We start from the raw sequence: 26,754 nt of genomic DNA on the forward strand, positions 1-26,754 counted from the left end.
TCCTCCTTGGAGAGATCGTTGTTCGGCGTCGATGCTCTCGAGGTAGGAGGCCCCCGCAGCAAACGGAACAGAGAAAGAGGACACAATAGAGAAGACAGGACGACGTTCGGAGAGCCACCACCCCGTTCGAACAAGTGAGAGGAACGATCCGAGGATCTCCGCTGGCGAGTGGACCGTGTGAAATTGAGAAGAGGGTCGTTCGAACGGGGTCCAGTAAGAAGCAGGTATCACGATCGAGCTACCAGGCCCGCGAAAAGCCGTCAGACGGCTGTTGGGACGACTGGTGGGAGCCCGTGATTGCTCGTTCCTTACGGATTTCACGAAACACCCCCAAAACGGCAACCCGTCGTCGTCGTGGTGCTGCCGGGGCCCCGCCGTTAGCCGCGAGAGATCGCGAGAAGGGAGCTTGGCTGATTCGGTCGACCGATCGGCCAGGGGATCGGCATCCTCGTGCGCGACCGGCTCCACCGCCACCACCTACACCGCTTACTGGCGGCCCAGTGAAATGGAGGAGAAGTCCTCGGCTCGGTTCTCCGAGTATCTGTTCGCAAAGATGGATGGCCAGGACGTTTCGGCCTCTCAGGGTCCCCGTAAGGTGACCGCCGACACCAGGAAGTTCATGCGAGAGAACCTGCTGCTCGTGGTCACCCTGTCCGGGGTTCTGTTCGGCGTGATACTAGGTGAGCATCCTTCTCTCACATGTGCCATACGTTCGAGATCATCCCGCACGACTATGCGGACCTCTATTACCCATTTTTATAGGTTAACCCACCGTGGGCAATCTGGCTCTCGAATTTCTTCCTTTATTATTTTTCCCTCGTTAATGCTTTAAACATTTCAACAATCACATATTGAAGTATCAACTTCGAATTTTTTAAAAACCCAGGACAGTGAAAAAGTTCGGGAAAATAAACGACCCGGTATGCACGCGGCGTCGATAAACATAAGGTTGCAGACGGAGGCTTAATTATTAAAAATTGAACCGAGGGAAAAATCTCTTTCGCTGATTGAAATATTCATCAGAGAAAATGTACATTAAAAATTTTGTAACGATTTCAATGGGCTCACGCCTCGAAATGACACGTTCTAATATTTTAATTCTGCATTTTCGAGTGTATATATTTTTATACACGTTATTTTTTAAAAGTAGTTTAATAAGATAGTCTTAATGTGTTGAGAAGAACGCGAGAAGATGTGTCGATGCATCAAATACGCAGTAGAGTGATGGCAATGGAGACACCCTGTAGGTTGACACTGGAGGGCTCGTTTAATTTGTCATGCATGGGGAGAATTGTTTATTCAGAGAACAGTAGCACGGGGAACAGTAAAATTGTTGGAGAGATTTTTAGACGGAGCATTTGAAATTGTCGAGAAAGAGATTGCGCTGTCTGTTGAATTTCCGTTTCTTGGAATTTAGGAAACTTTTTGTTCCTCCGGGGGGCTTGTTGTGGTGCCGAATATTTGAACAATTGTTGTCACTAATATAGTTATATGATTGATAGAGTCTACAGTAGAGTTTGCTTTTTTAATAAGGAATACTCGGTGGTTTAGGGAATATTAAGGGAAAGGGAGAACGTACATCCTGTCACAGCGCCATCTACGAGGCTTCGGAAATTTTATTTACGTCATTGCAAAAAGACTATCAATTTTCGTCCCATCTCTAGTAATTGTTACTGTATTCTATAAAATATTTATCTCGCACTCAGCTTTGGGGGTTATTCTCACTCCCCAACAAACACCCTTAAACAATTATGAAAGGAGGCGATTTTCAAACGGTGCGAATGTTGTATAACATTGTACTCGCCAAGTTTTGTTATGGTCGCTAATTTATAATCATGTTCCTTTAGTATTGCATGTGTTTTTTTTTCTACACAACGTCTGAAGTATGTTTGTAGTCCACTGTCCCGAGCCACTCCTATTGTTCTCGAATTTGCAATATAGGCGCGGACAATTATTACGCATAAAAATCATCATAAAAATATTTCACAATGACTGTTTTTGAAAAACGGATAAGGAACAACAACCTAATTCCAAACTGCCGATTGTAATGGAGATCAGCACACACGTGTACGCAATTAATTATACTTGTACTTTTTTTTCCATAGCTTTTCTTATTCCCATTCAGGGGGTAAAATTACCTACTACGATTGTTGGTTCTTTTGTAGGAAATGAATGACGTAAACAAAGATTTCAAAGCCCCATAGATGGCGCCATTATTGGTTCTATGGTCGCCTTCGTCGTTATACGAATATATCTTATTTTGCAATAATTTAAAAATTGTTTACGACTGAATGTACATTCTATTCAGGTGGGTGAAAATTTAAGGGATGATTTTTCGTGACGATATGAAACAAAAATCGAATATTAAAGAATTAGAGTTCCTATTTCGTTTCGAAGTTTGGTAAATAATCTTTTGAAGAATGCAACAATAAATATTGTTGTTTAAACCCGTTTTACACTCATGGTGAATCTACTGTAGTTATTTAAATCGTGCTTTCGCCTACGCCCCTAATTCGAACAGGTATTTTTGTTACGATAGGTTTTCGTAAAATCTTATTAAAAATACAGCACAAAAGGGGTGCGAACGAAACGTTGAGAAATGTTTGTAAATGACTTGCTAGCGGACAATTATCGTTACGTGCACACGGTTAATGTACAAGCTCGTGATTACAAACATTCTAAACGCGACATGCGATCTATACGCGGTGTTTCCATTATTTTCTTCAACCCCTGTAGAGAGCGCTTCAGTGCTCATCACTGATGATGTGACATACGCAGCTATCTTTACGGAAAGGAGGCATCATCCTACAGATATTTAGACTCAGAAAAAAACCTAATTAAACTTGTAGAAATATATAAAAATATAGACTGATTATCGTTTCACTACATTTCAAAGAAAATTTGCGCTTGATTCGCCAATTAAGAAATTAGGTAAAATGTTAAATGTTCTAAAATTAGGTCTTCGTATTTTTAGAGTCCATTTAAAAGACGTATCGTCGCCTACGGTATTAAAATAGACGTTAATATTTTATCCGGGCAGCTATACACCCTCGTAACCTAAGAAGCATTAACCGATTGACGTTCGCGGTGACGTACGCGGCACGAAAATTGGCAACCGTCTGTGCTCAGAGCTTCATGAATTCCTTCAACCACGTGGAATCGAGTGATCAATTGTCTCTTGGCAATCGAATGGGAACAACTCTGGAAAACAATCGATTTCGAGTGAAGATTTCCAAGGAGCGTATACTTTGCAACGAGATTACACGCGAGGGGCTTCGAAAGATATTGATTTTAATACGAGTATTGAAATAGAAAAATACACGAGCGAAATCCGATTAGAATCCACCGACTTCCAGCGTAATCGACAGATTCGCAATTGCTCCCTGAAGTGCGCAGTTTTGCCAACCAGGCTTCGAAGAGCCTCGTGACTCATATCCCTTCACACTTTGACCGTCCTGTTACTCACACTAAACCTATTACTACCGGTCGAATGATCGACTATTAGATTCCTCATTTCACAACTATTAAAGTTACTAAGGTGGAAAATTAATTTTCTGGAATACTAAATGTATAATAATTTTCTTGTTATCTGGTAACCCTCAGTTTGCCCTCTTCAGGAATTTCTCACAGTTGACCGGCTTGATGTAAATTCTTTCAACGAATGCCACTTTTGGATGGGACTTTGAGGAACACGTACAAAAATGTTTGGCTTGAAATATAAATTTCTCTTGGCATTTTTTATTAATATTTTTTGGAACTTCTTTCACTGTGACCCCTAATCGGTCGAAATTGGGGTCCATTTAGCAATTTTTCCCAGCGGAACGGTTCAACGAAATTTTTTTTAACTTTTCATACGTTTAGGCGGGTCTTTGGAGAGAGTGTATAAAAATGTTCAACTTGGAATATTAATTTTCTAGGGAGATATACAAATTTTTTTTTTGATGCTTCTCTTGTCGTCTGTTGCCCTTGGTTCGTCTCTCGGCTTTTTCCGGAATTTCTCACAGTCGAACAGTTGAATGTAAATTTTTAAGACTTCCAGCTGCATTTAGACGAGGCTTTGAAGTACGCGTGCAAAAATTTTCAGCTTGGAATATTCATTTTTTAGCGAGATACATGCCAAAAGAAACGCGACTGGAAAATCGATTCAGAAATTCTCGGTCGGTTGTGAGTTACACGTTTTCACTTGGTCGAATTTAAATGGCAATCTTATGCACAGTTTCCCGGCATTGTACAATAAAATATGCACAGTTCTGCTTCGCAGGGGGTAAGACACCCCGCGTGTTGAGTCAACAGATCGTCGATATGTCAAGTAAATGTCAATCGCGTGCGCGCTCGGCTCGAAGCGGGGAATAACGTTGCACAGTGGTCAATTTGAAAACGTGGACAAAGTAGGAAAAAAAAACATTGTCAGTTCACGCAATCTCATTAATGCCGATCCGCGAATGGATCATGCACGTAACGTCTTGTTAGCTTTAATATTTTAGCGCCAATTTAAACATCCATACTTGGTCACCAGAATTTATGAGCCTTGAAATATATTCCAGCGCTTAAGCTCCCATGTTCAGATTATCAACACAATTATTATAAATTATAATTTGGTATCGTATGAGGTATAGTTACAGTTAAAATGCCGTAGCAGCTTTTATAAATAATAATGATTTATTTATGTGGCTCGAAACAGTGCATTTCTAGTCTCCAAATTTCCCTCGTCCTCCCAAAACGTCCTTGATGTTCAAGTTATTGTAATTTCGTAAAAACGCATAGTAGAACAATAAACTTAGGCTCATGTTTAAGCATGAAGCCTCTGCTTTCGAACCCAGTTATTAATTTTATTCTAGCTCCTCTTGGTGAAAAGATATCGCTAAAATTAGGAGCTATGGATCAGGAACGTCCTCAAATTGATCTACTAGGAATGAGTGATATTAAAATAATTATAATTTCCGGGACAAAAATAGTAGAACCATAAGCTTGGGCTTATTTTAAAGCTTGAAGCCTCTGCTTTTGAACCCAATTATTAATTTTATTCTAGTTCCTCTTGGTGAAAAGATATCGCCAAAATTAGGGGTGGTACGAATAGAAAACGCTTTCGAATTGGTCAGCAACGAATGACGATGTAAAATATTTTTAAAATTTACTTATGTGGGCAAGCACCGTCTAAAAAATTCCTCTGGAATGAATTTCGATTCGTTCGTGTTGGCGAGCGAGATTGAACTTTCGAACAGCCGAGAAGACGTCGCCGGAGAGGCTGCGAGAAGTTCGATCGGCGCAACTTCGCGAAATCCGCTCTGCTCGATCGCGCTTTGTTTCCGGGATTTCGTGAAATAGGACAGAGAAGGGATCGGTGTATAGGTGGCTTAAAGGCGCGTTATGCTCGAGCTAATGATCGGAGCGTGCCAGAAGCACGCCTCCGTTCGCATCCATTACGGGGAAACATGCCAAGGTCGAGTTCATCCTAGCCGATTTCGCGTCTCCATTTTTCTCTACGCCGGAGCGAATCTGCACATGTACACGCGGGCTCGGATCGATCGATCGATCGGTTACAGATAGAAAGAAAAAAAGGAACGAACGAACGGTTGCGTCACACGCCGGCACTAGTGCACGTTCGCGTTAATAACGGGCTCGTTATGTGCTTAGAGATCCGTTTAGGGCTTCCGGGGGGCCGATCATCGGGAATCTGCGTTTCGCGAATTTTTTCCGCGACTTCGTTTCGTAAGGAACCGATGCAATCTGTCTTGCACCGATCAGTTTAGACGACAAGCACCGTCCGAGGCACGTAATAGGTCGCAGCTTCAACGATACGAGACGATTCGCGTCCCGGGTTACATAAAAGCTGATCACGTTATCCCGTTAAAAGGTGCCAATCACCGGCGAGGGGTTTCCCTCGAAACACTCATCTAATTAACTCGGCCTCCTCCTGCCACGCCAGGATCAACCTTGACAACATTTCGATCCTGTCGGGCTGATCCGTCCAGCCGTTTAATTAATCGCCAGACAATCGAAGGAGCCGCTCCACTTTCCAGTTATTTGAGTGGACCGTCCCAGAAAGCTCGCGAAAATCGAGCACAGTTGCGATCAGGCCACCGGTCTTTACGCGAATTTTTAAGACCGAGGAGACACCCTGTATATGCTATCACATTATTTTGTAATTATTCAAAGGCCCCTTTCTTATTTTCTGCAACCCTTAATTTATCTACTGAAATTGACCTCGTTCAAAAATTTTTCCTGGCGGTACGGTTTAGTGCAAATTTTTTTAACGTTTTGCTACATTCGAATGGGACTTTGGAGAACATACAGAAAAATTTTCAGCTTGATATATTTGCTTTTCGGCGAGATACGACGATTTCCTGGAAGTCTTTCATTTTTAGCTGCAACCCTTGACTTGTTGGAATTTTTCACAGATGAACTGCTGAATTAAAAATTTTTTAACTTTTTCCTACAGTTGGATAGGACTTCGGGGAACACGTGTACAAATATTTCCGTCACAACATTCATTTTTTCACGAGTTATGGCTACTTCTTGGAACCACTCTGTTTTTAATTGTAACCACTTCGTCGGAATTGGGGTGCCTTTCGGAATTGTTTACGGTGAAATGGTTCCACGTGGATTTATTAAACTTTTTCCACGCTTAGGTGGGTCTTCGGAGAACGCGTGCAAAAATTGTCGGCCTGGAATATGAATTTCCTGGCGAGATGTTGAATGTTAAAGTTACCCCTGTTTACGGCGAAATTAAAAGTAAAAATGATGCTTATCCATTACACAGAGATTTAAAACGGAAGTAGATTTTATTGTAGTGTTTGCTTAATGATATTGCGGGAGAAAATGTGAATTGGTTACTATACCATTTTAAGAAATCAATACTGCAGGAAACGAACTGTGTTAGGTATGAATGAGCACGAAAGTGGTGCTAGCGTATGAATGAGTACGAAATTGGCACGGGAAGAGGGAATTTTTATCGTGCGTTTGTACGAGCATAACCTAGTCGTGCCGAATAAATAAATAGCACAAATATTGTTCGAAAACGAAACGACAAAAAGAGTGAAACTGTTGACGACGGTAAAATTTATTATCCTGATATTTAACGGAATATTCTACTGATAAAATGAAATATAAGTCTTATCGTGTTATACAATGTCGTCAATGCTATCTGCGCTTAGATCGCAATACCCGCTGGTTATCTACTGTCAGCTAATTCTTTCCTGCGTGAAATGAAACATGACATTTTCTTTTTTCGCTGAAATCGATTATAACGAAAAATATAGGAGCGTAAAGTCTCCATCGAAACCGATCGATCCTCGATAATTCATCGAAATTCCACCGCGGAGACCATGCTACTTTCATTGCGACTCAATTATGCAGGAGCAGCGATGATAAGCTTTCGTCGCATCCGTCCGCGAAGTATCGATAAAGCAATTTGTTATGTAACGTGTGCAGCCTGTATGCCCACAAGCTGACGCCCCGACTACGTTGTGTACCTGTTTCACTGTGACACATCCGCATCTTTCGAATAGGCTTTCAGCTGGGTTACTTTCGCGCGCTCGTCTTTGTCCTTGTCTCTCTGGCCAAGATGCTTTTCGATCTACCCTAATTCTGCGCGCAATAAACACCGCCGAATTGGGTCGTTCGCTCGATATCATGGCCGCTTGGAAACCTCGCTTCGCACCACAGTTGGAGGTTATACTCGGTCATTCAGAGAAACTGCCGAGCTCAGCAATTTTTTTACTGTTGCATGACCGAACGAAAACTTTTCTCGCTTCTGGTACGTTCAGACAGTGCTACCAGGGAACATATTATCAAATATTACACCTCTGATTGTTCATTTTTTGACGAGACAAGTCTGTTTTTTGGGACCCTTCGATTTTTCGATGTAATTCTAAATTGGTCGGAATTCGGGCCTCCCGGAATTTTTTATACATGGAACAGCTGAACGTAAATTTTTTTAACTTTTTCTACGGTTAGTTAGGACTTTGAAGAACACGTATACAAATTTTCGGCTAGCAACATTCATTTGTTGAAGAGTAGTGTTCCTATTTCTTTGGGATCTTTCTGCTCCCGACCCTCAATTCGTCGGAATTGTTTACAGTGAAATGGTTCAACGTAGATTTTTTAAACTTTTTCCACGCTTAGGTGGATCTTCGAAGAACACGTACAAATTGTTTCAGCTTGGAATATCGATCGTCTGATGAGATGTGAAAACTTTTGTGGAACTTGTATTATCGTCTGCGCCCTTGAATCTAATTAGGCTCCTTTAGGAATTTGCTCACAGCCGGCTGATCGAAATTCTTTTTTTAAACATATTGCGACATTTAGATAGGACTTCCAAGAACATACACAAAAATTTTCAGCTTGATATCATTTTTTTCTGGCAAGATACGCCAGCTTTTTTTAGTCCCTTGGTTTCCCTGGATCAATCTTGACCTAACAAAAGCGATGATTTAAACCGGGCTGCCAGAAGCTAAAAACCCACAGAACCTTGCAACAGCCGGGTCATAAGGGACCCTAAGCCACCTCCTATTACCCGCTAAAAAGTATCGATTCGCCAGTGACCTCGTTATTGTTTCCAGGTTTCGGTCTGCGGCCGTTGGGCCTCGGCGATGACGCAGTCATGCTAATCAGTTATCCTGGAGAGCTGTTCATGCGGCTGTTGAAGCTGATGATCTTGCCGCTGGTGATCGCCAGCCTCATATCCGGTAATGCGCTCGAGAACAAGTGGCCCTCTCTCTCTTTCCTATAATTATACTAATCCAGAAATAAGCCTAACACTGCTAAACCGTTTCGTTTCCAGGCTCGGCCAGTTTGAACGCGAGAATGAACGGGATGATCGCGGTTCGCACCCTGGTTTATTTCATCCTGACGTCCTTGCTGAACGCCATACTAGGCGTGATCCTCGTGCTACTGATCCATCCAGGAAATCCTGGAATTCGCAAATCGAAGGCCACCTCGCAGAACGGAAGGGCCGTCAACATCCTGGACAGCCTGCTGGATTTGGGAAGGTAGTCCTCCTGTTACCAACGACCTGTAACCCCACGCCTCGTTAGGCTATATCGATCGGAATCGTTATTTTCGTGCATTCGCGTCGTCACGCATGGCAACAGCCTTCCGGAATTTTTCCGCGACGAAAATGGAGTCGTTCGCCCCGTGTCTTCGATCACGAGCTCCTCTCGCTCCGGTGAACCCGAACCTTAACCCTAGAACGACACCCTCCCATCTTTTTCCGATGACTGGGCCACCCTGGGTGACCTAAAAAATTCCTATGATACGCGCAGTATTTTTTAAAATTCAATAATAATTAATTACTATTTTCTTTTGGGACGCCTGAAGTAATGGCAACTGGACGCGTGCCACCAATTTGGCTTCTTCAGGAATTTTTCATAACTGACAGGCTGAATGTAGCTTTTTGAAACTTTTTCAAGGTTTAGATAGGACTTCGAGAAATACGTACATAAATTTCTGGCTTGGGATATTCATTTTTTTTTTTTAAGACACGGAAATTAGGATCCTTCAATTTTTACTGTAGAAATTAGTCGGAATCGGGGTCCTCTTAGGAATTTTGTACAGTGAAACGGTCCGTCGTAAATTTTTGAAACTTTTTCGACACTTAGATGACGCTTCGAGGAACATGTACTAAAATTTTCGGTTTATAAGTTTAATTTTTTTTTGGGAAGATATTTCAACTTTTTTGGGGACTCTTCCGTTTTCGGTTCTAACTCCTAGAATTCTACCTTTAACAATTTTCTACGCTAGAGTGATTTGTTATAAATTTTTTCAACGTTTTCCCAAATTTGCATTTGTCCTTGGAGAACACGTACCAAAAGGTTCAGTTTGGAATATTAATTTTCTAGGGAGATATACCAATCTATTCAGACCCTTCTTTTTTCGTCTGACCTATACAGAGTTCAGTTTATTTTCATTGTTCTTGAAACGCCTTGATCAATAGTAACAAAAGATTGCTACTTCTATTAGAGGAAAAGAAATAGATCACCTTTGTTTTAAAAATGGTATGCTGAAGAAGTCATTGTCTGCAGGCGATCTTAAAATTTCATGGTACCGTCTACATGCTCAGGGTGTGTTTTTCTAGAGCTGAGGGTTGACTATATTACACATAGGCATATTCACCGTACCTTAAAACGGTTACCAAATCGATACCAGCTATCATTATGAGAACGATGACTATTTTTATGGGTGAACATTCCGTTTGGCGTTCACTGGATAACTTGTTTCATATCTGGCTTTACGGTTTTCATTTTACGCAACGAATAAAGCATACCGTTGATCAAACAGAAATGTCGGACAGCGGTTTGTTGACTGACTAGGAAAAACTGGGTAATCCGAGAAGGCTCTCGAACAGAGATAATCGTGAACACGGTAACCTTGCTCGCAGCTGGAATAGTATCATCGATCTGGGCTCGTCTTTATCTAAACAGAATGGCAAATACACGCGGCTCTGAATAATCAATCGACACTTTACCCTGCCGTTCTAGAGTAGCGACCCTTAAGGTCGATTCACATTAAGGGCACGCGACGTACGCGCAACCATCGGTCTACGCTGTCCTTTAACTCGGCGACGACCGGATCCATAAGTATTGTTTACCTTTCAGTCCAAGGGACTGTTCAATTATAGAAGACGCGCGGGACTAATTGAGTTGACGTGACCAAAGTTTCCCTACCAGCAACGTAAACACTTAATTTATGTCAATATGGTAAAAAATGCTTTGTAAAGGCAATAAACTGGGAGAAATATTCGTTAAACTTACATTTTAACTGGTGGAACTGTATCGATTGGCTTTCTCGAAGCTGTATAATTTTTTTCGGGAGAACAATTGCAGAAGAGAAATTAGAAAAATTTGTGCGGGACCTCTATAACAGGAACAATATTGCAAAAATATTTTATCTAATCCATTGACAGGTGTTTCAGAAGCTTCGCGATTTTTTCCGACGTAGAAATGATAATAGAAAAATTATAAAAAGGTATGAAGTATATTCTAAAATAAATAATCATCAGGTTTTATAAAGGGTTGCTTTCAAAAGCTTTTAGAGCAAAATTGAATAGAACGATTGTTCCGCGTCCTACATTTTTTCAAAAAGCTTTTCACGGACGGCAATAATTGTTGTTGATAGTCTTTAATAGACGTCGGAGAATGTTATGAATATTTCGCAGGATCACGTAAGATTGTTATTAAGAGGAAAATGTACTTCCAGAGTGAGCATGAAATGGAATTGTTCTACATCCCAGAAGCGCAGTATATGTATAGTGAAAGCTTTTCTTGCTACGCGGTGTATAGTCTTGTCCAGAGAAAAATCATGAAAATCAATACCCTATTGTTAGACGGGGGTGTGGGAGGAAAGAAAAGAAAGAAGAAATAATAGGTTCATTCTGCGTTGGCGCACAGAAAGTTCGAAGGAAGAATTATGGAAGGACTATTAACGGATTCTGCTAAAATTAGTGGGACGCCTAAATAAAATTGGATCGATGCTTATCAAGAATAATTTACAATCTTCCTAGCGAGAAGACAGTTTTCCAAATTCTTTGAAACAACATTTAAATAAAACAGAAAATCATTCTGTTTAATTCAATATTCCATAGGCTACGCAGTGCTACGCAGTATTATTATTTTTCTTTTCAATAGGGTGACGGTATTTTGCATAAAAATAGACGTTATAAATAAATAGATGTACTGGAGGATGCACCGCAAACTTTGCATTACGCCACGAGGCCTTTATACGATCGAACATGCTCCTCGATTTTATCGCATAAAACGGCTAAAAAAAAATCATACATCAAGACGCTGTTGTAAAGGAGAGGGTGTAATCTTCAAATCTGTGGTGGATTCGTTAACGAAACAATTTTTTCATACGTCTACAGACGTTTAAACTTGTTTTTTCGGTGCATCCTGTACTGCTTTGAAAAGTGGCGGTACAGCTTCAGTGCAAAGTTCAATAAAATGGCCCAAAAAAATCGTACAGCGAGTTTTAAGGGTTCGTTGTAAGGGGAAAGGTCAAGCATTAGGTGGAAGCATTAGGGGAGGAGATCAAGCATTAACTTACTTTTTTAATAAATTCTAAGAGGCGTTTCAAGGGTATCAATCGAGATACAATTTAGCATAGAATTGAGAATTGAAGCTTCCTCTTCGAAATGACATTTCAAAAATTCATCTGCCGATTTTTCATGATCCTTTTATTGAAGCTTTCCAGTAGTACAAAAGGTACACCGCGAGACACACCGTTTGTGTCCGACAAAATAGTGTGTAAACAACGTACTAAAAATCCCAGAGTAAAACAACCGCCAGCAGATGAAAGTAGAGACTCCGAGCTTTAGAACGACTCCGAATTGGTCACTGTACGACAATTTTTAACGAGGCTATAACAATCTGAATGTCAACAATGTCGGGAAGCATAGTTGAGATACTTTTCCCACGCGCAGGACATGGTGAAGCGCGCCGCAAATCAGAGTGACACGCGATCGTCCGAACTTTGAATTAGAATACGGTGCGGCATTACTATAACGGGGGGGCTGGCATTGTGAAAAATAATTGGACAGAGGCGGGGACACGCGTGTCGAATTCGGCGCCGACGGAAATTCCCGGCGGAAAGTTTCTCTCGCGGCGGGTGTTCGAATTGTTCGCGGGAGCACGCGTGGCCGCGTGTCCCCGATACGAATCGGGCTTTGCGCCGGCGGGTCTGAGAAAGTTTCGCGATCAATTATCGAAAAGGAACGGGGGATTAAGGTCGCCGGTAACCCCCGACGATCGGTGAACTTTTCTAAGCCGCGGCCAATCGAGGATGATACCCGACGAGCGATGAAAATAGAAGTATGCATATCGATCGGACTCGGTGGTAGCTTTGCTCGCACGAGCGTCGAACGGCTCTGTTTTAAAACCGCCCGGTTTCCCCCCCCCCCTCGTTCCCCTATATAGAATAACGAACCCGTATCGAAAATCGGTGTTCCACCAGCACACCCGATAAAACAATCCGCGTCGTGTTATCGATTAAACACTTCTAAAACCAGGCGTCTGAATCGTACCTTTTTCTCTCGAACGTTCCAGAAACATGTTCCCGGACAATATATTCCAAGCGGCGTTCCAGCAAGTACGTGCACTTCATTTTTACTACTTATCTTGCACGGTCTTTTTGGTTTTTGGCTTTTCGATCCGGTCGTTGTTTGACTGATCGGATGTTTTTTTTTTTTTGATATTCATTTTTAGGCACACACGGTGTACGTTCCAAAAACCCAGCCGTTCCGGAATTTGACGGATAGCAGCATATCCACGGAGGTTCTAGGGGAGGAGGAGCTGATGAGAGTCACTCAGTATAGAAGCGGAACGAACACGCTGGGTATCGTCTTCTTCTGTCTCGTGTTCGGCACGTTCCTAGGTACGCTGGGCGAGAAGGGCCAGATCGTGATCGACTTCTTCAAGGCTGTGTTCGAGGTCATCATGCGCATGGTGTCGACCGTGATGTGGTGCGTTGGATTCTTTTAATTGTATTTAAGAGGTATTATGACTTCTCTATATAAGTTCGCCAAGGCCTCGGTGATATACGTCAGGGAGGTCACCGACGCCGAGGAGTGTAAACATAACACGGCTCGGGTATGTTTCCTGGACGATACATGACGCTGGCAAGACCCGTGTTGGTGACATATATCGAGATGTCACTGTACAGTCTCGAGATATGGCCAAACACCAGCTTTGGTTTCCCAGTTTAATCGCAGCTAAAAAATTTTGAAAAAAATCTGACACGTTCAATATATCGAATTACATGTTCGAGAATTTTTTCCGATTTTTCAGTTGGAGATTCTCGTTGCAAAAATGAAAAAACATGAAACAATTCGGAGGAATACAGATTTAATCATCGGGTGTCTAGGGATTGAGAATTAGTAGATTTTATAGCACCCTATTTTGTGGCAATATTTTGTGGAAAATTTATAGGATGTTTATGCAATTTTCAATTTTTGTAAATTCTCGGGAAGCAGAAGCAAATAAAATCGAATTTTCAGAGGTAGTGACCTTTGCAGATCTGAAGTAAATAAAAATCGTACTAAATTCTGTGGAATTTTATATTACAGTATTTTTTTTAAATTGTCAGAAGCCATAAATGCATGAAGATCCGCAGTCTAATAACAAGTAACAGAAATGCCAATAACATTTTCTCCGTCGACGCCATATTCGAGAATTTCGGGTTTGGAAATTCAAAGGCTATGCGTGGTCTAGCATTCGCAAGTAGAATTGGCTGTTCATGGTCAGACGGACCGGACACGACTCACACTGAACTTCTCTCGTACTTAAAAATTCGCAGCACGTGAAATTTAAATAATTTTGTTGGACAAGCAAATTGCGCATTGGTTGAGTGAAAGATTACAGGATAACAGAACATTAATAACAAAATTAATCCAGCTATTTTCATATCCTGATGTCACTTAACATTAAGCATATTATGAAAAGAATTTGTCAGACCTTTTTCGACGCGAAAAAATTCAATGTTCGCGTCCAGTAGGTGTATATTGGCAAAATGGCGAATTTGAACGAGGACATTTTTGTTGACAGGCTGACACCGGTGGGCATCACCTCGGTGATCGCCGGTAAAATACTCGGCGTGACCGACCTGGCTCTGGTGATGTCGCAGCTCGCCTGGTTCATCGTCACGATCGTGATCGGTGTGTTTTTCTATCAGCTGGTGATCATGCAGCTGATCTACCTGGCGTTCGTGAGAAAGAATCCTTTTAAATTCTACGCCGGCCTCGCCCAGGGCACCCTCACCGCCTTCGCCATGGCATCAACGTGAGTCGTCGATCTTCGAACTCAGCCCGACCTTCAGCGTGCTCATATCTATATATATATATTTATATAAACACGCACGAATATCGATATATATATATATACATATATATACATATGCCTGCCTCACATGGCCTCGGTCGTCATCGTCATCTCCGACCTCCACTTTTCTATTTTCGTTTTTCTCGCTGGGGGTAAAAAAGCAAGAAACAAAAACAAAAACAAAAACAAAAAAAATATCTCGGGATTTCTCTCCCCCCGCCCCCCCCCCCCAACAAAATTTTCTTTTCTCGTCCTTGCTTTTCGCGCAGTGTCGTACGGCAGTATTCCCTCTTGTATGTCGCGTCTGTATCCCCCCCACCCACAAACACCAGCACGCACGAACAGAGAAAAAGACGAAGGAAAGAGGACAACAGGTGTTTATAGGACAGAACAGTTTTTTCAGAACATTTTTGTCGATGAATAACAGTGCACGAGAGGGAGAGAGAGAGAGAGAGAGAGAGGGAGAGAAAGAGAGGAAAAATCGTGAAAGTGCTCCGTAGCGGCGCGCGAGCGCCCGCGACGCAACAGAGGGAATACTGTTTCTCGGAAGACAGAGGAAGAGAGAGAGAGAGAGAGAGAGTGAGAGAGGGGGAGGGAGTATGAGAAAGAGGAAGTAGTCGCCATTACGGGGGACCGCGAGAGAAGGAGAGGTGCCAGACCGGTACGGTGCTATTGTTCGAGTCGATTGATCGAGACAATATGTTTCAGCTAGCCGGGAAGGAGGGGGTTTTTGCGAGGCCCGTGGTCCCGTAATTCCATTCCAAAAACGACTCCGATTTTTTAGAGCAGCGTTTCACAACGTCCGTGCAAAAACACGTTGTCGAACGCTGAAAACACGGAGCCGTGGTTTTCACACCTCCCGGTCCGAATCAAAAGAACAAAGACACACAGATAATTTCGATCTCTTCGCCGGTCTCTTCATTACGGTTCTTTAATGTTCTCGCGGGTTTCTCGATGGGGACGGTGGTCTCGTCATGACCAATCAGAGAAAGAGAGAGAGAGAGAAAAGTAAAGAGAGAAAAAAAAGAGAGAGAAAGAAAGGGAAAGGGAGAGAGGTATGCAGTTCCGGGTGGCACTTAGGATGATGATACTCCCGGTTGTCGGTCATCGTCCCCGAAATTTCGGCGAGAACCCCTTTCTTGTTTCTTCGATGTGTCCCCTCGACCGCCATAATCAGCAACTCCTTGCTAAATGTTCCTGAATGTTTCTGACAGAGCATCTACTCGATGTATGTCCAAAAAATGGGTCCAATCAGTGACAAATATCGGATAGGAGATACTATTCCTTGATCTAGAGGCCTCGGTTCGCGGCTATACCCCGTGGCAGTAAAAAAATATATAACTCACGCAATTTTGATGATTTTTGCTTAAAAAAATTAACACATCTACATCAAATAACCGCAAATAAGTTTGTAAAATTATAACTCAAAATGTTCGGTAGTTCTTCCGGAAAAGAAATTCCTGAAACTGCTGAAAACCAGCACACCCTCTCAAAGGGCCTCAAGTACGATTGAGAAAGACCACCTAATAAACATTCAGCAACAAATGGCGACTTTTCGAGGAGAATCGAGTTGCTGGTTGTCGGTTCGGCGTGGCATAGAGTTAGGTTTGTCCCGTCCCGTTTCGAATGACGTGAAACGGGAACGGGTGGTAGTGCGAGGCTGAAATTTCGTGGCGCGCGACACTATGATGACAAAGGATGATGAACAATAGAGGACACGTGAAAAAAAAAAGAGAATACACACGAGTGAATGGGGACCCGGTGTTTCGTGTCTCTTGAGCCGGAAATCAGCTGACTCCGTGTCACCTGGACTGATTCGCGGCGCAGAAGCCTTCGAGGGCTTCGATCATCCGAATCCTCCAGTCTTCTGACGAGAGAGAAAAAAAAAAAGATGGAGGACGAAGATACGCACAAGTCAAAGGAGGCTTCTCCGCGCTAACCATGTTACTATCTAAGCAATTATTTTTCTATTCCGGATTTGGAAAAAAAAATCAAAAGAGGGAAACTGAAAAAAATATTGATTGCTCGCGTCGAGCCCGCTCTTCCAGGTTTGACGGCGACGTCCATCACTGGCCAGAACTGCTGAACTACGATCGCTTTCTAACGTTGACTATTATTATTATTATTATTATATATATATACATATTATTCATTCTCCCGCGGATCACGCGAAGCAACGATCATTTTTTCAGTTTATCCGATGAAACGTGCTATCAAACGTTTATCCTGACGTCCGTTTGTCCTTCACCGTCCGTGTCCTTCACGATTTTTCTGATTTTCATTACTGTTTATTGTTTGATTTTTCATAGTAATCCTTGGTGTCGAACAGGTTATTTACATTTTGACCGTTTCCATTTAGGTTCTTTAATTCGTGGAACTTTTCCGTACTATGGTTTCATTGTGGTTCTGTGTTTTATGGATTTTCATTTGATTTACCGCAGGATGATCGAGAAAAGGATTCGCAAATCCGTGGTGGTATATCGTCGAATGGATCGTGGATTTTCTTGTTTAACATGATCCAAAAATTCATATTTTCAAGCTTGACGCAGGAACACTTGCATAGTGACGCAGAATTTTTTTTCTCATTGCGATTAGACTGCGGATCTTTATGCAGCTCTGAGGAAAATTTGCAGAAACTCGAAAACATTTATAAATGTATGAGAATTACTGACAAAGGAACGGAATTTTTATTTCATTTCAGTTCGTTGTTTCGCATAAAAATCCGCAGTCTGGTTATGATAATTTACGAGTACGATTCACCGGAAAATGGATTCCTCAAAAAAATACAAAACATTTAGACAGGCCTGGAATTAGCAACCGAAAAGATAGTTTTGTGAACATTGAAAATATAAACTTTTCGATCCACGTTTCTCAGGATTCCCTCCATCCATTTATGGCACTTCCTTCAATATTCTACTATTCTCCTCAAAGCGGAACTTCAGTTAATAATAATAATATAGATACTGATGGCTGAAAAAGTTTCCAATTATAAACCAACAATTCGAAAATTCGAAGGAAGTTTGAGGAGAACAGTAGGTGAATTTGCGAACCCATTTGTAGCCAACACGTTAGCTACAGCAACCATAAATAGCCCTGAGAGACTAGCTTACACATAACCTCAAAAGATTGAAACATAACCTCAAAAGCTAAAACTGCCTGCCGTCTCAAAATTAAGGACTCTCTATCCTAAGAAAGACTTTAAGTTAAATACGTAAACTTATTAAGATTAATTGGAAAACTAGTTGAAATTGAAGTGGTTAACGTGTTGAAACTGGGACCACCGATCTCGACAAAATGGCGGACCTCGGCCATCTTCCATGTTTCCGAGCAAGCTTTAAAAATTCTAATTATTCAAAGGTTCCCGTTAAAAATTGAATATGCGATTCCAGTGTTCCAGAATTTCGTGTAAAATTGCAATTTTCGGCGATCGGTGGTCCCAGAATCGATCGTCCCGCATTTCCCGTGATCCGGCCCCGCGTTCCCAGACCTCGATCCCGAAATGCATCGTGGGACAGAGAAGCCTTCGTGCCGGGAAAGTCGACTGGAACTCGAAAGGTTGTTCCATTCTAATCGAAAACGAGCAAAAGAGAATATCACGCTTCGAAACCTTTTCCGTCCCATCGTCGCGGTGCCGCCCAACGCCATTGTCTAATTCAACATGTTTTCTATGTGGATTAACTTTTTCCAGAAGAGAGCGTACACAACTGTGCGTACACTGAGTGACTGAGAGATACAGCTCTCAGTCTCCTATCTGAACAGAGACTGTATGAATATCATGATGATGTATTAGAGCACGCGCTGCACGCGGCCTTTTGCAGGTGGTTCAGATGAGAGAGGTCGAGGGTGGCCTTGGTAAGTAATCGATGGCCGCGACATGAAGGTACATACGATTGTCTGTTACAGGGTTAGGCTCTTTTAGGTTACACTGCGAGACGCAACGGGACGATCACCTTCTGAAAACAATCACAAAAAAAAAAAGAAAAGAACAGAACAAACTCCCCCTTTTTGTCACGACACCCCCTCTTCTAAACCCCCTACTACGACGTCCTTTAATTAACCCTCTCTAGGTTGCATTTTTCAGCCTCGCGGTCATTCTGGTCAATTGCGTTTCGTTCATACACTCCCCGGTCGCTACTCTAATTTTTCCGATCGTTCAGATGAACCACGGGGTTATCTTTTTCTTACTTTCGATCAAAGTTTCGCGCGTCGGTGATGGCCCACGCTTAAATCATTCTAATGAACGCGCTCATAGCAATCTCTCGGACCCTGTTCGTTTGCGATTGCTTGTCTCCTCTTGTCAGATTCCGAGGATGATACACGGGGGACGAGATCCGTAGCACGTTTCGTTGAAAGATCAAAATGAAAAGATTGTGTCTCGACGACCTCTCACCAGAATGACCACACACTTGTTTTCTCTCCAACGGACACGCAGGCCGAAGCAGCACGCGCCATTACCGAAATTGAGAACTAATTTGATGATCATACTAACGATGAACCCGAGATGTGTATTAGGTTTCCTTGGTTATTTCTAACGCAGCTTTGTACAGGGCCGCCGCGCTGCCGGTCACGTTCCGCCTGATGACGGACAAGCTCAGAGTCGATCCAAGAGTCACCAGGTTCGTTCTACCGATCGGGTGCAACATTAACATGGACGGCACGGCTCTGTTCGTCGCCGTTGCGAGCATTTTCATCGCGCAGATGCACGGCATCGTTCTGGGATTCGGGGAGATCGTCACCGTTATGTAAGCCGCATCAATTGTTTCCCGTTTCCCGAGTTGCATTGTCCGACGAGATTCGGCGCAGTTACGAGCTCACTTATTAGCCGCACAATAATATTGCCAACATTCGAACCGCTCGAGACTTTTAGCACTAAACTAGTACATGTTGTCTTATAAAAATGACGAGATTGAATTTACTTGGATTTTAAATATATTTATTCAATCATTTCCCACGAAAGCACTTTTACTATTTCAGTGATTGTGAAATAAAAAATCTGGAACGGTCATTTTCACCGGCGGTGGTAGGTTTAGTGTTAGAGAAAGTGTAAATTCCGAAATTATGCAGTATTATTTCTCATGTTTCTCATGTACACTAAAATTGCCGAATTTAGATTGTCATAATTTGGTCGAAAAAGATTATTTTGGTGTTAAAATTTTGAAGCTTGAAGCCCTATTCTCTCCTGAGATGTTTTAGTATGATTTCTCACCCCTACCGTCGTGGGGGTGAGAAACTGCTGCGCGATTATTCTCGGAAATGTCGCAAATTGAAACGTCTGTGGAAACGTTAAAAAATTTTTCCCGTGACTGAATCCACCACGGATTTGAAGATCGAAGCCTTCCCTTTACAACGACTCCTTAAAAAGTGATGTACGATTTTTTAAAATTATTTTATGACTTAATAAAGAGGGGCGTGTTCGATTATGCGAAGGCCTCACGGTGTACCTTGCTTTAATGTAGAAGTTTGCAGTACACGCTGCATTCAAAGTTGAATAAAACAGTTTTAAAAATTCGTACATCAATTTTTAGGGTGTCGTCTTGAAGAAGAAGCTTCAGTCTTCAAGTTCCTGGTGATTTCAGTCGCGATAAAAATTTTTCAACTGTTTTGGAGAATTTTTAATTTGTATTAAAGATCAAGTTTTCTTATGAGTTTCCTATGAGAAACTCGTTGGACAGTGTTTGACTATTCGAGGCTTAATTAATGAATATTTAGTAACAATTTCTCTTGATTTTCAGTTTAACATCGACTGCTGCGTCAGTGTCGTCGGCTTCGGTTCCAAGCGCTGCCCTCGTGCTTTTGTTGGTCGTTCTGAGCGCTATAGATGCTCCAGTTTACAATGTATCGCTGCTATTTACCATTGACTGGTTTGTGTGAGTATGAACAGTACGATTTTTTCGTGTACGACAATGATAAATAGATTAATTAATTTCTTGATTGGTGGATTTTCAGGGACCGAATTCGAACCACCAACAACATGCTAGGCGATTGTTACGCCGCTGCGGTGGTGGAGCAGCTGTCGAAGAAGGAGTTGATGGCCTTGGACGCGGCTGCCTATCAGGTACGATCATGCGAAACCGATTAATCCTCGGAAAAAGATCGTTCTTCACAATTTTACGACAATCCCGGCTAAATACATTCGGTCCGATAAAATCCTTAATTGATCGACTCTCGTTAAAACAATTGTCTCGAATATATTTCTTTTCAAGATTAATCTTTTCATCGAATTTAATTTGTTCATTTAATTCGTCGATCTAAACCACCCAATCGGGCTCACAGAGGCAAATTCTGTGCAGTAGCATTCTCATCAATCGCTAAATTCCGCGATCATCAGCGATTCATTAATGCTCCATTAGCTCTCCTAATTTATTACCAAACCGAACCGTCTGCTGAATCAGTTACATCGACTGCTAATCGATAGTTCGATACGTTTGTCTGCCACTTTATCGTTTAAAACGCCGCGAACTTTCCCGGTCATATTATCGGAACTAAACGTCGGTCGAATGGGTCAAATCGATTGCCAATTGATAAGATAGACGACGTGCTATCAATGTAAACTTCAAATTGCCCGGTACGCCGCTACTAAAGGTTGAAAACGTCCACTCCGACAATTAGAGACCATCGCTGATTCAACAAAGCGGACTTTTATGCAAAATAAAAGTTTTTGGCAGCAATTGTAAGAGACAGTAGCTGAATAAAAATATCGTTCCTCTTTCAATAATGTTGCTAAAAGTAATACTAAACTCTCTTAATCCTTTTACTATCTCAAATCGTACCATTTCTGTTATAAATGCATAAAATATGTAGATTATCTTCCTATTCTTCTTTCGATAATTTTGCTAAAAATAATATTAAACTCCCGTAATCCTTTTACAAAATCCTTAAGCTTAAAAATAATATTAACACTAGATTTACGGGACCCGTCAAAATGACGGATTCTAACATTTTTAAATTGCGAATATTGAGATTGTAAAAACGCATCCATGAGCAATTACTTAACAAATTGATTTCTTTGGGTGTATATTATTAAATACATTCATGTTATTTTCATAAAGTAATGTAACATAGTCATTTCTAGTGCTCCGTAAACCTAGTGTTAAACTCTCTTAATCCTTTTATAAAATATATAGACAATCTTTCTGACCATTCTTTCTTGCCATTATTTCTCTAATCATTCTGTGTAACAATTTTGATTATTTTTTTTTCCAGTCGGAGACCGTTCTGCCGACGACGATCGCGAACGGATGCATCTCCGCGAACAGAGTACCTGATCCTGACACCATCGTGGTGGAGATGCAGGACGATTCGAGGATAGCCGGCATCGCCAAGTAAACAAGCTTGTTGGTAGGGCTAGGCTATCACTTTGTACGATCACGAACGATCGCGTGCATTCATCCTGGTTTTACGCTGTGTCTTTGATTCCGCTTCGCTACGCTCCTAGGCGGAGATGGAGTATAGTCGAACGATAAAAAGGAAAGAAAAAACCAAAAAAAAAAAAAAGAAAAGAAAACAAACGAATGAAAGAAGAAATTAAATAAGGATGCGGGACGGGTAGACGACCCCCGCTCGCTTGTTCGTAACCGTTCCAAAACCGTTGACATTTATAAAACGATTCGTAGACAGGCTTCTTTCCCTCGCTCTCGTCCCGAAGTATATTCAAATCGCCCGCCGCGCTCGCCGCTTCGAAATCAATGATGCAACCACGTCGATCATCAAGCGAAAACACGTTCACACTAAACGCAATCCGCTCGCTCGATTTGTTACGCACTCATTTTATATTCGCTTCCCGGAGCAATTTATGCCAACAGAAATAACAGTAGGACATTTATCCCGAGGGGCCAGTAGATCGTGGAATCGGTTTGCGCTTTTATCCGATTTTTTTACTGATTTTACCGAGTATATTTTGCGATTCTACCGGTGTGGCTCCTGGGAGCGTCGCGTAGCCGAGAGCGGCCAGCGGGCGGGGCTAGGAGGCGGGGCCAGGGGCGGTCCCGTCTAGTGGGCGTGGCCTCGCCGCTCTCGGCCCTCCCACGGAGCAATCTCTGTCCTTTCTCGTGCTCCGGAATGTTCGTTCTTTCGAACCACGACGGTTTCTCGACACACGTTTCTCGATCTCGATCGTTTCACGGTTTGTGTTCTCTGTCTATCATCATCATCATCATCTTCATCATCATCGAGACCTCATTACGCTTGTTTAATGTGCCGCAGCGAGTCGCCGGCCACGCCGTAGCCTCCCTCAAACCTGTTGTTTCGTTTCAGCATCAGCGTGTTGCAGATGCCCAGGAGCGTGACCGAGGAGACCGTTTGACCACTGATTCGTCCCGAGATTAGTTCTAGACGTGCCCGAGCGAATTGTTAACGAACGCACAGCCTCTTCGCGGGGAGGTTTTTCGGGAATGTGTAACACAGCAGGAAGATCATACGCTACTGCTCTATCTCTCCTGTTTGTCGGCAGAGACACGGTTTTCACGGACGCGGTCACGCGAGTGTGTACAGGACGTTTTTCGCTCCGCCGTGAAGACGAACGTTCGTTCGACGGATACCGCAGGGCGACGCGCGTTTTCGGAATATATCAAAAGAACGAAAAAAAGGAAAAGAAAAAACAAAAAGAAAAACAAGAATCCTCTATATACATACGTACCATATATAAAAATATTTCTCTGTACATGTATAAACGAAGTCAATATCAAGGAGTGCGTCACCAACGGGAGACCACACAGAGACACGCGAAAGCAAGGGACATAGCAATAACCGAGTTCTCAGAGGCTTCATGTAGAGCAGCTTTACGGGGATACGTAAACCGAGAGATCACCGATTCAATCGCACTCCTGGATCCGACCGGTAAAGATCGTTCACTGCGACTAGCCGCGCTTGAGCAGCGTCGAATCTGGTGCCTTATTTTCACGCGGCGTTCAGTCGGCCGCTTCGAAAGTTCTATTATCAAACGAAAACTCCAAAAAACAAAAAAATACTAAACGAACAAAAAAAGAATAAATAAATAAATAAAAGATATGAGTCAAATCCGAGATGTACCGTAGAGAGAACACACGGAACTAAAACGAGAGGGCGAAAGATAGAGAGTAGTATATACAGGGTGTCCCACAATTCAATCGACACCCTGAAATTAGTGGTTCCTGAGTTCATTTTAAGCGACATTTGCAAAAATGTTTGCCTCGGATTTGTTAAAGAGTTATTAACGAAAAATCAGAGCGGCTCGGTGGCCTGAATCCACTGAGCGGGAGCGATGGCGTTGTGTCGTGGTGATACAGTGAACAAGAGAAGTTGCAAAAATTGATTTATAATAATTAGGACTCACTTTTTCAGTTGTGAATGCACTTGCTGCTCCGAAATGTGTCGCTTGATCATTCGGTGAACTGCGCAGTTGTCTTAGATTTCGACATTGCCGCATACCTGAAGTCAGCTGCGCAGTTCGTCCCCGAATGGCCCAGTGACACACATTTCGAAGCAGCAAGTGCATTTACTGCTGAAAAAGCGAGTTCTAATTCTTATAAAACAATTTCTGCTGCCTCTCTTGTTCACTACATCACCGCGACGCAACCCATCACTCCTGCTCAGTGGAGTGAGCCGGACTCTCTCCGGCATAGCTTACCGTGGCCGCGCTTTGATTGTGCGCATGTTTTTCGTTAACAACAAAGCCGAGTGGGACGGATTTTTGCAAGCAAAAATGTCGCTTGAAATGACCTCGGGTTGACCTCAAATGACCACCCATTTCACGGAGTTGATTGAACTTTTGGACAGCCTGTATATGTATATTTGGTTCTCGATTTTTCGGGACTCGGCTCGTTGACTGATAGAGACACTGTCTGGTGATCGATCGTTTTACTGCCACGAGTAACACTTTTCCACTGACGATTACTACACACGTTAATAATGAACGGCGAGACCGTCGACCAGTTCACGATTGTCAGACAATGAGAACGTCGCGAGTTTTGTCGTTTCTTGTTTAGGGGACGAGCGTAGAATAATCTCTAGAGCGTCTCGCGACTCGCGGAGAAATGTTTTTGTTTAATAAATTGAAAACGGATCGCCACCGTTTGGCGGCGAGGCGGCGCGTTTCGATAGTGATCGGTTAGGTTCGGCGGGCCACGTCGGACGTTGCTACACACACCGTAGGCGAGAGCAAGAAAACGAACCGTAGGTTGTCGTTTAGATGACTAATTAAATGACTATAACCGCTGAGTTTCAACCCTTTTTCGGACCATTGACGACAAACAGAGTGCGCGGCGAGCGGTTTTTTCTCTCTCGTATCGACAGTGACACCACGAACTGTTTTCCGTGGGATTCATCCGCCGTTCGCGCACCACACCACCGTCACGATTAGTGTTCCCATGAATCCCCGTTTATAGGGTAATCCGAGTTATATTATTAACCGAGACAATGGTTCCCCCGTCTCGTAGCGTAGATCCCGAGATACGAAGGACAGAGAGGATCACATCTAGCGCTCTATCGACAGAGCAGCCTCAAGACTGGACATGCCATTTGAATATGTCGTTTTAATAAGTACCACGTATAACGTTGTAGGTGGATTTGCGTAAGATGTCGAGAGGTGATTTCACTAAACTCTAGGGCACTAGGTACCGTAGGGTCGATACGTGTTCTATCGTAGAGACTGTTTAAATGTACAAATTAACTGGGTAAACAGCAAAAAGAAAAACAAACAAACGAAAAAAAAAATAACAAAAAACACATAGTGCTTCGTAGTTGTGTCGTTCTGCCCAACCGATTCCGCGAAATGTTTTGCGAGGGGGGAGAAATATAAAGAAAACATAAAAATAACAAAGAACAGCTCGTGCTCGTTGTTTCGGTTGAGCGAGACAGTTATGTGTATGCGTGCGAGCGATACATGGATACCGGGTTGTGCGCGAGAGGATGATAAGATTGTGTGCGTGTTTGCTTCGTTGTGTCATCGTTCAGTTTGTTGCCGTTCGCAAACGAGCCAAGTGTGTTACGCGTCGATGTTTCTTCTGAGCCACACACAAACAACACCTTCGCGCGATACGAAGAACCTTCTTCTATTTTGTTTCCTTTTTTTTTTTTTTTTTGGTTCACCGTTGAACTTGTGAATGGGGCGAGAAGTGCTTTGTTTATAGCCTAGAGACCAAGATACGGTTAATAGAGAGAAGAATTTATCGAACTACTTCAAAGACTACATGTGAATATACTTATAAGGCTCAACGTGTTGTATAACAAGATGCAGGTTTATACGGGAGCTGGCTGGTTGTTTCATTTTGCACCCTCTCCCTCCCGTGGTCCTCCGGTCCAATTCTAGATTTTTAACTGTAAAGAAATTTGTTGTCAAGGTCATTTCATCGCGAAGCTGTCGAGCACTGAAAGTACTCGGCAATGAGATTCATATTAATTTAACATTAATTTGCCCATGAATCTCTGAAACATCTCCAGAAAACCATCGAAGCTGGTGGTAAAAAAAGAAAAATAAATGTCACGGTTTCCTAAAAAATTCATTTATTTAAGATCCACCATCGCGCGGATCCTCGGCTCACAGGAGAGTCTTTGTACAAAGAGTTGTGTGGGTGAGTGTGTGTTCCTTTTATACAAAATATGACATATCTATTCCACTAGGCGTTTATGCGCATGTAGCTCTGGCATGAGCGTACCCACCTCGCCGTTACATCGAGATTCCGCTCGGCGAAGTTACGTTAAAACAGTTACATGAGAAGGGAGAACATTGATGATCGCGTCCAGAGCCGTTCGACCACGAGTTACGAATGAGTCAGTCCGCTCGTGGCGACGTTGTAGGGACGCGACAGGGCGCTGTGCACGAGAAAACGGTCTTTCAAGCCCTTTGGCCGATTCGTCTCGGTTCCGATACGGAAAAACGGTCGCGTTTACTGTGAGGAAGGCGCAACTTCACTATACAAGAGGTCTGGAGGCATTTATTGTGGCTAGATTGCTCCCTCCAGTGACTGGA

General features: G+C 42.6%; 1 protein-coding gene across 2 annotated transcripts; it reads left to right on the forward strand.

The window, feature by feature from the left end:
* Positions 1-221: 221 nt before the first annotated feature.
* On the forward strand, positions 222-25,823 carry Eaat2 (Excitatory amino acid transporter 2). Of its 2 annotated transcripts, none has more exons than XM_076799635.1 (11): positions 222-680; positions 8,562-8,687; positions 8,783-8,990; positions 13,041-13,083; positions 13,200-13,456; positions 14,538-14,771; positions 19,358-19,552; positions 20,543-20,677; positions 20,757-20,865; positions 22,014-22,132; positions 23,064-25,823. In XM_076799635.1, the coding sequence occupies exons 1-11, from the start codon at positions 506-508 to the stop codon at positions 23,110-23,112; spliced, it is 1,650 nt and encodes a 549-aa protein (XP_076655750.1). In that variant the 5' UTR covers positions 222-505; the 3' UTR covers positions 23,113-25,823. The 2 variants fall into 2 exon arrangements, with proteins under 2 accessions (XP_076655750.1, XP_076655749.1); XM_076799634.1 differs by having other exon boundaries at positions 370-680; positions 22,014-22,148.
* Positions 25,824-26,754: the final 931 nt, after the last annotated feature.

The sequence above is a fragment of the Halictus rubicundus genome, chromosome 13 (genome assembly GCF_050948215.1).
Source record: "Halictus rubicundus isolate RS-2024b chromosome 13, iyHalRubi1_principal, whole genome shotgun sequence".
NCBI classification, from domain to species: domain Eukaryota; kingdom Metazoa; phylum Arthropoda; class Insecta; order Hymenoptera; family Halictidae; genus Halictus; species Halictus rubicundus.

What these genes read in the sequence shown, in the direction of transcription:
- Eaat2 (XM_076799635.1), top strand. Translation starts at nt 506, where the DNA reads ATGGAGGAGAAGTCCTCGGCTCGGTTCTCCGAGTATCTGTTCGCAAAG. An exon ending in ATGGTGTCGACCGTGATGTG is followed by an intron (nt 13,457 to 14,537) that starts GTGCGTTGGATT and finishes TTTTGTTGACAG; the next exon opens with GCTGACACCGGTGGGCATCA. An exon ending in TGGACGCGGCTGCCTATCAG is followed by an intron (nt 20,866 to 22,013) that starts GTACGATCATGC and finishes TTTTTTTTCCAG; the next exon opens with TCGGAGACCGTTCTGCCGAC.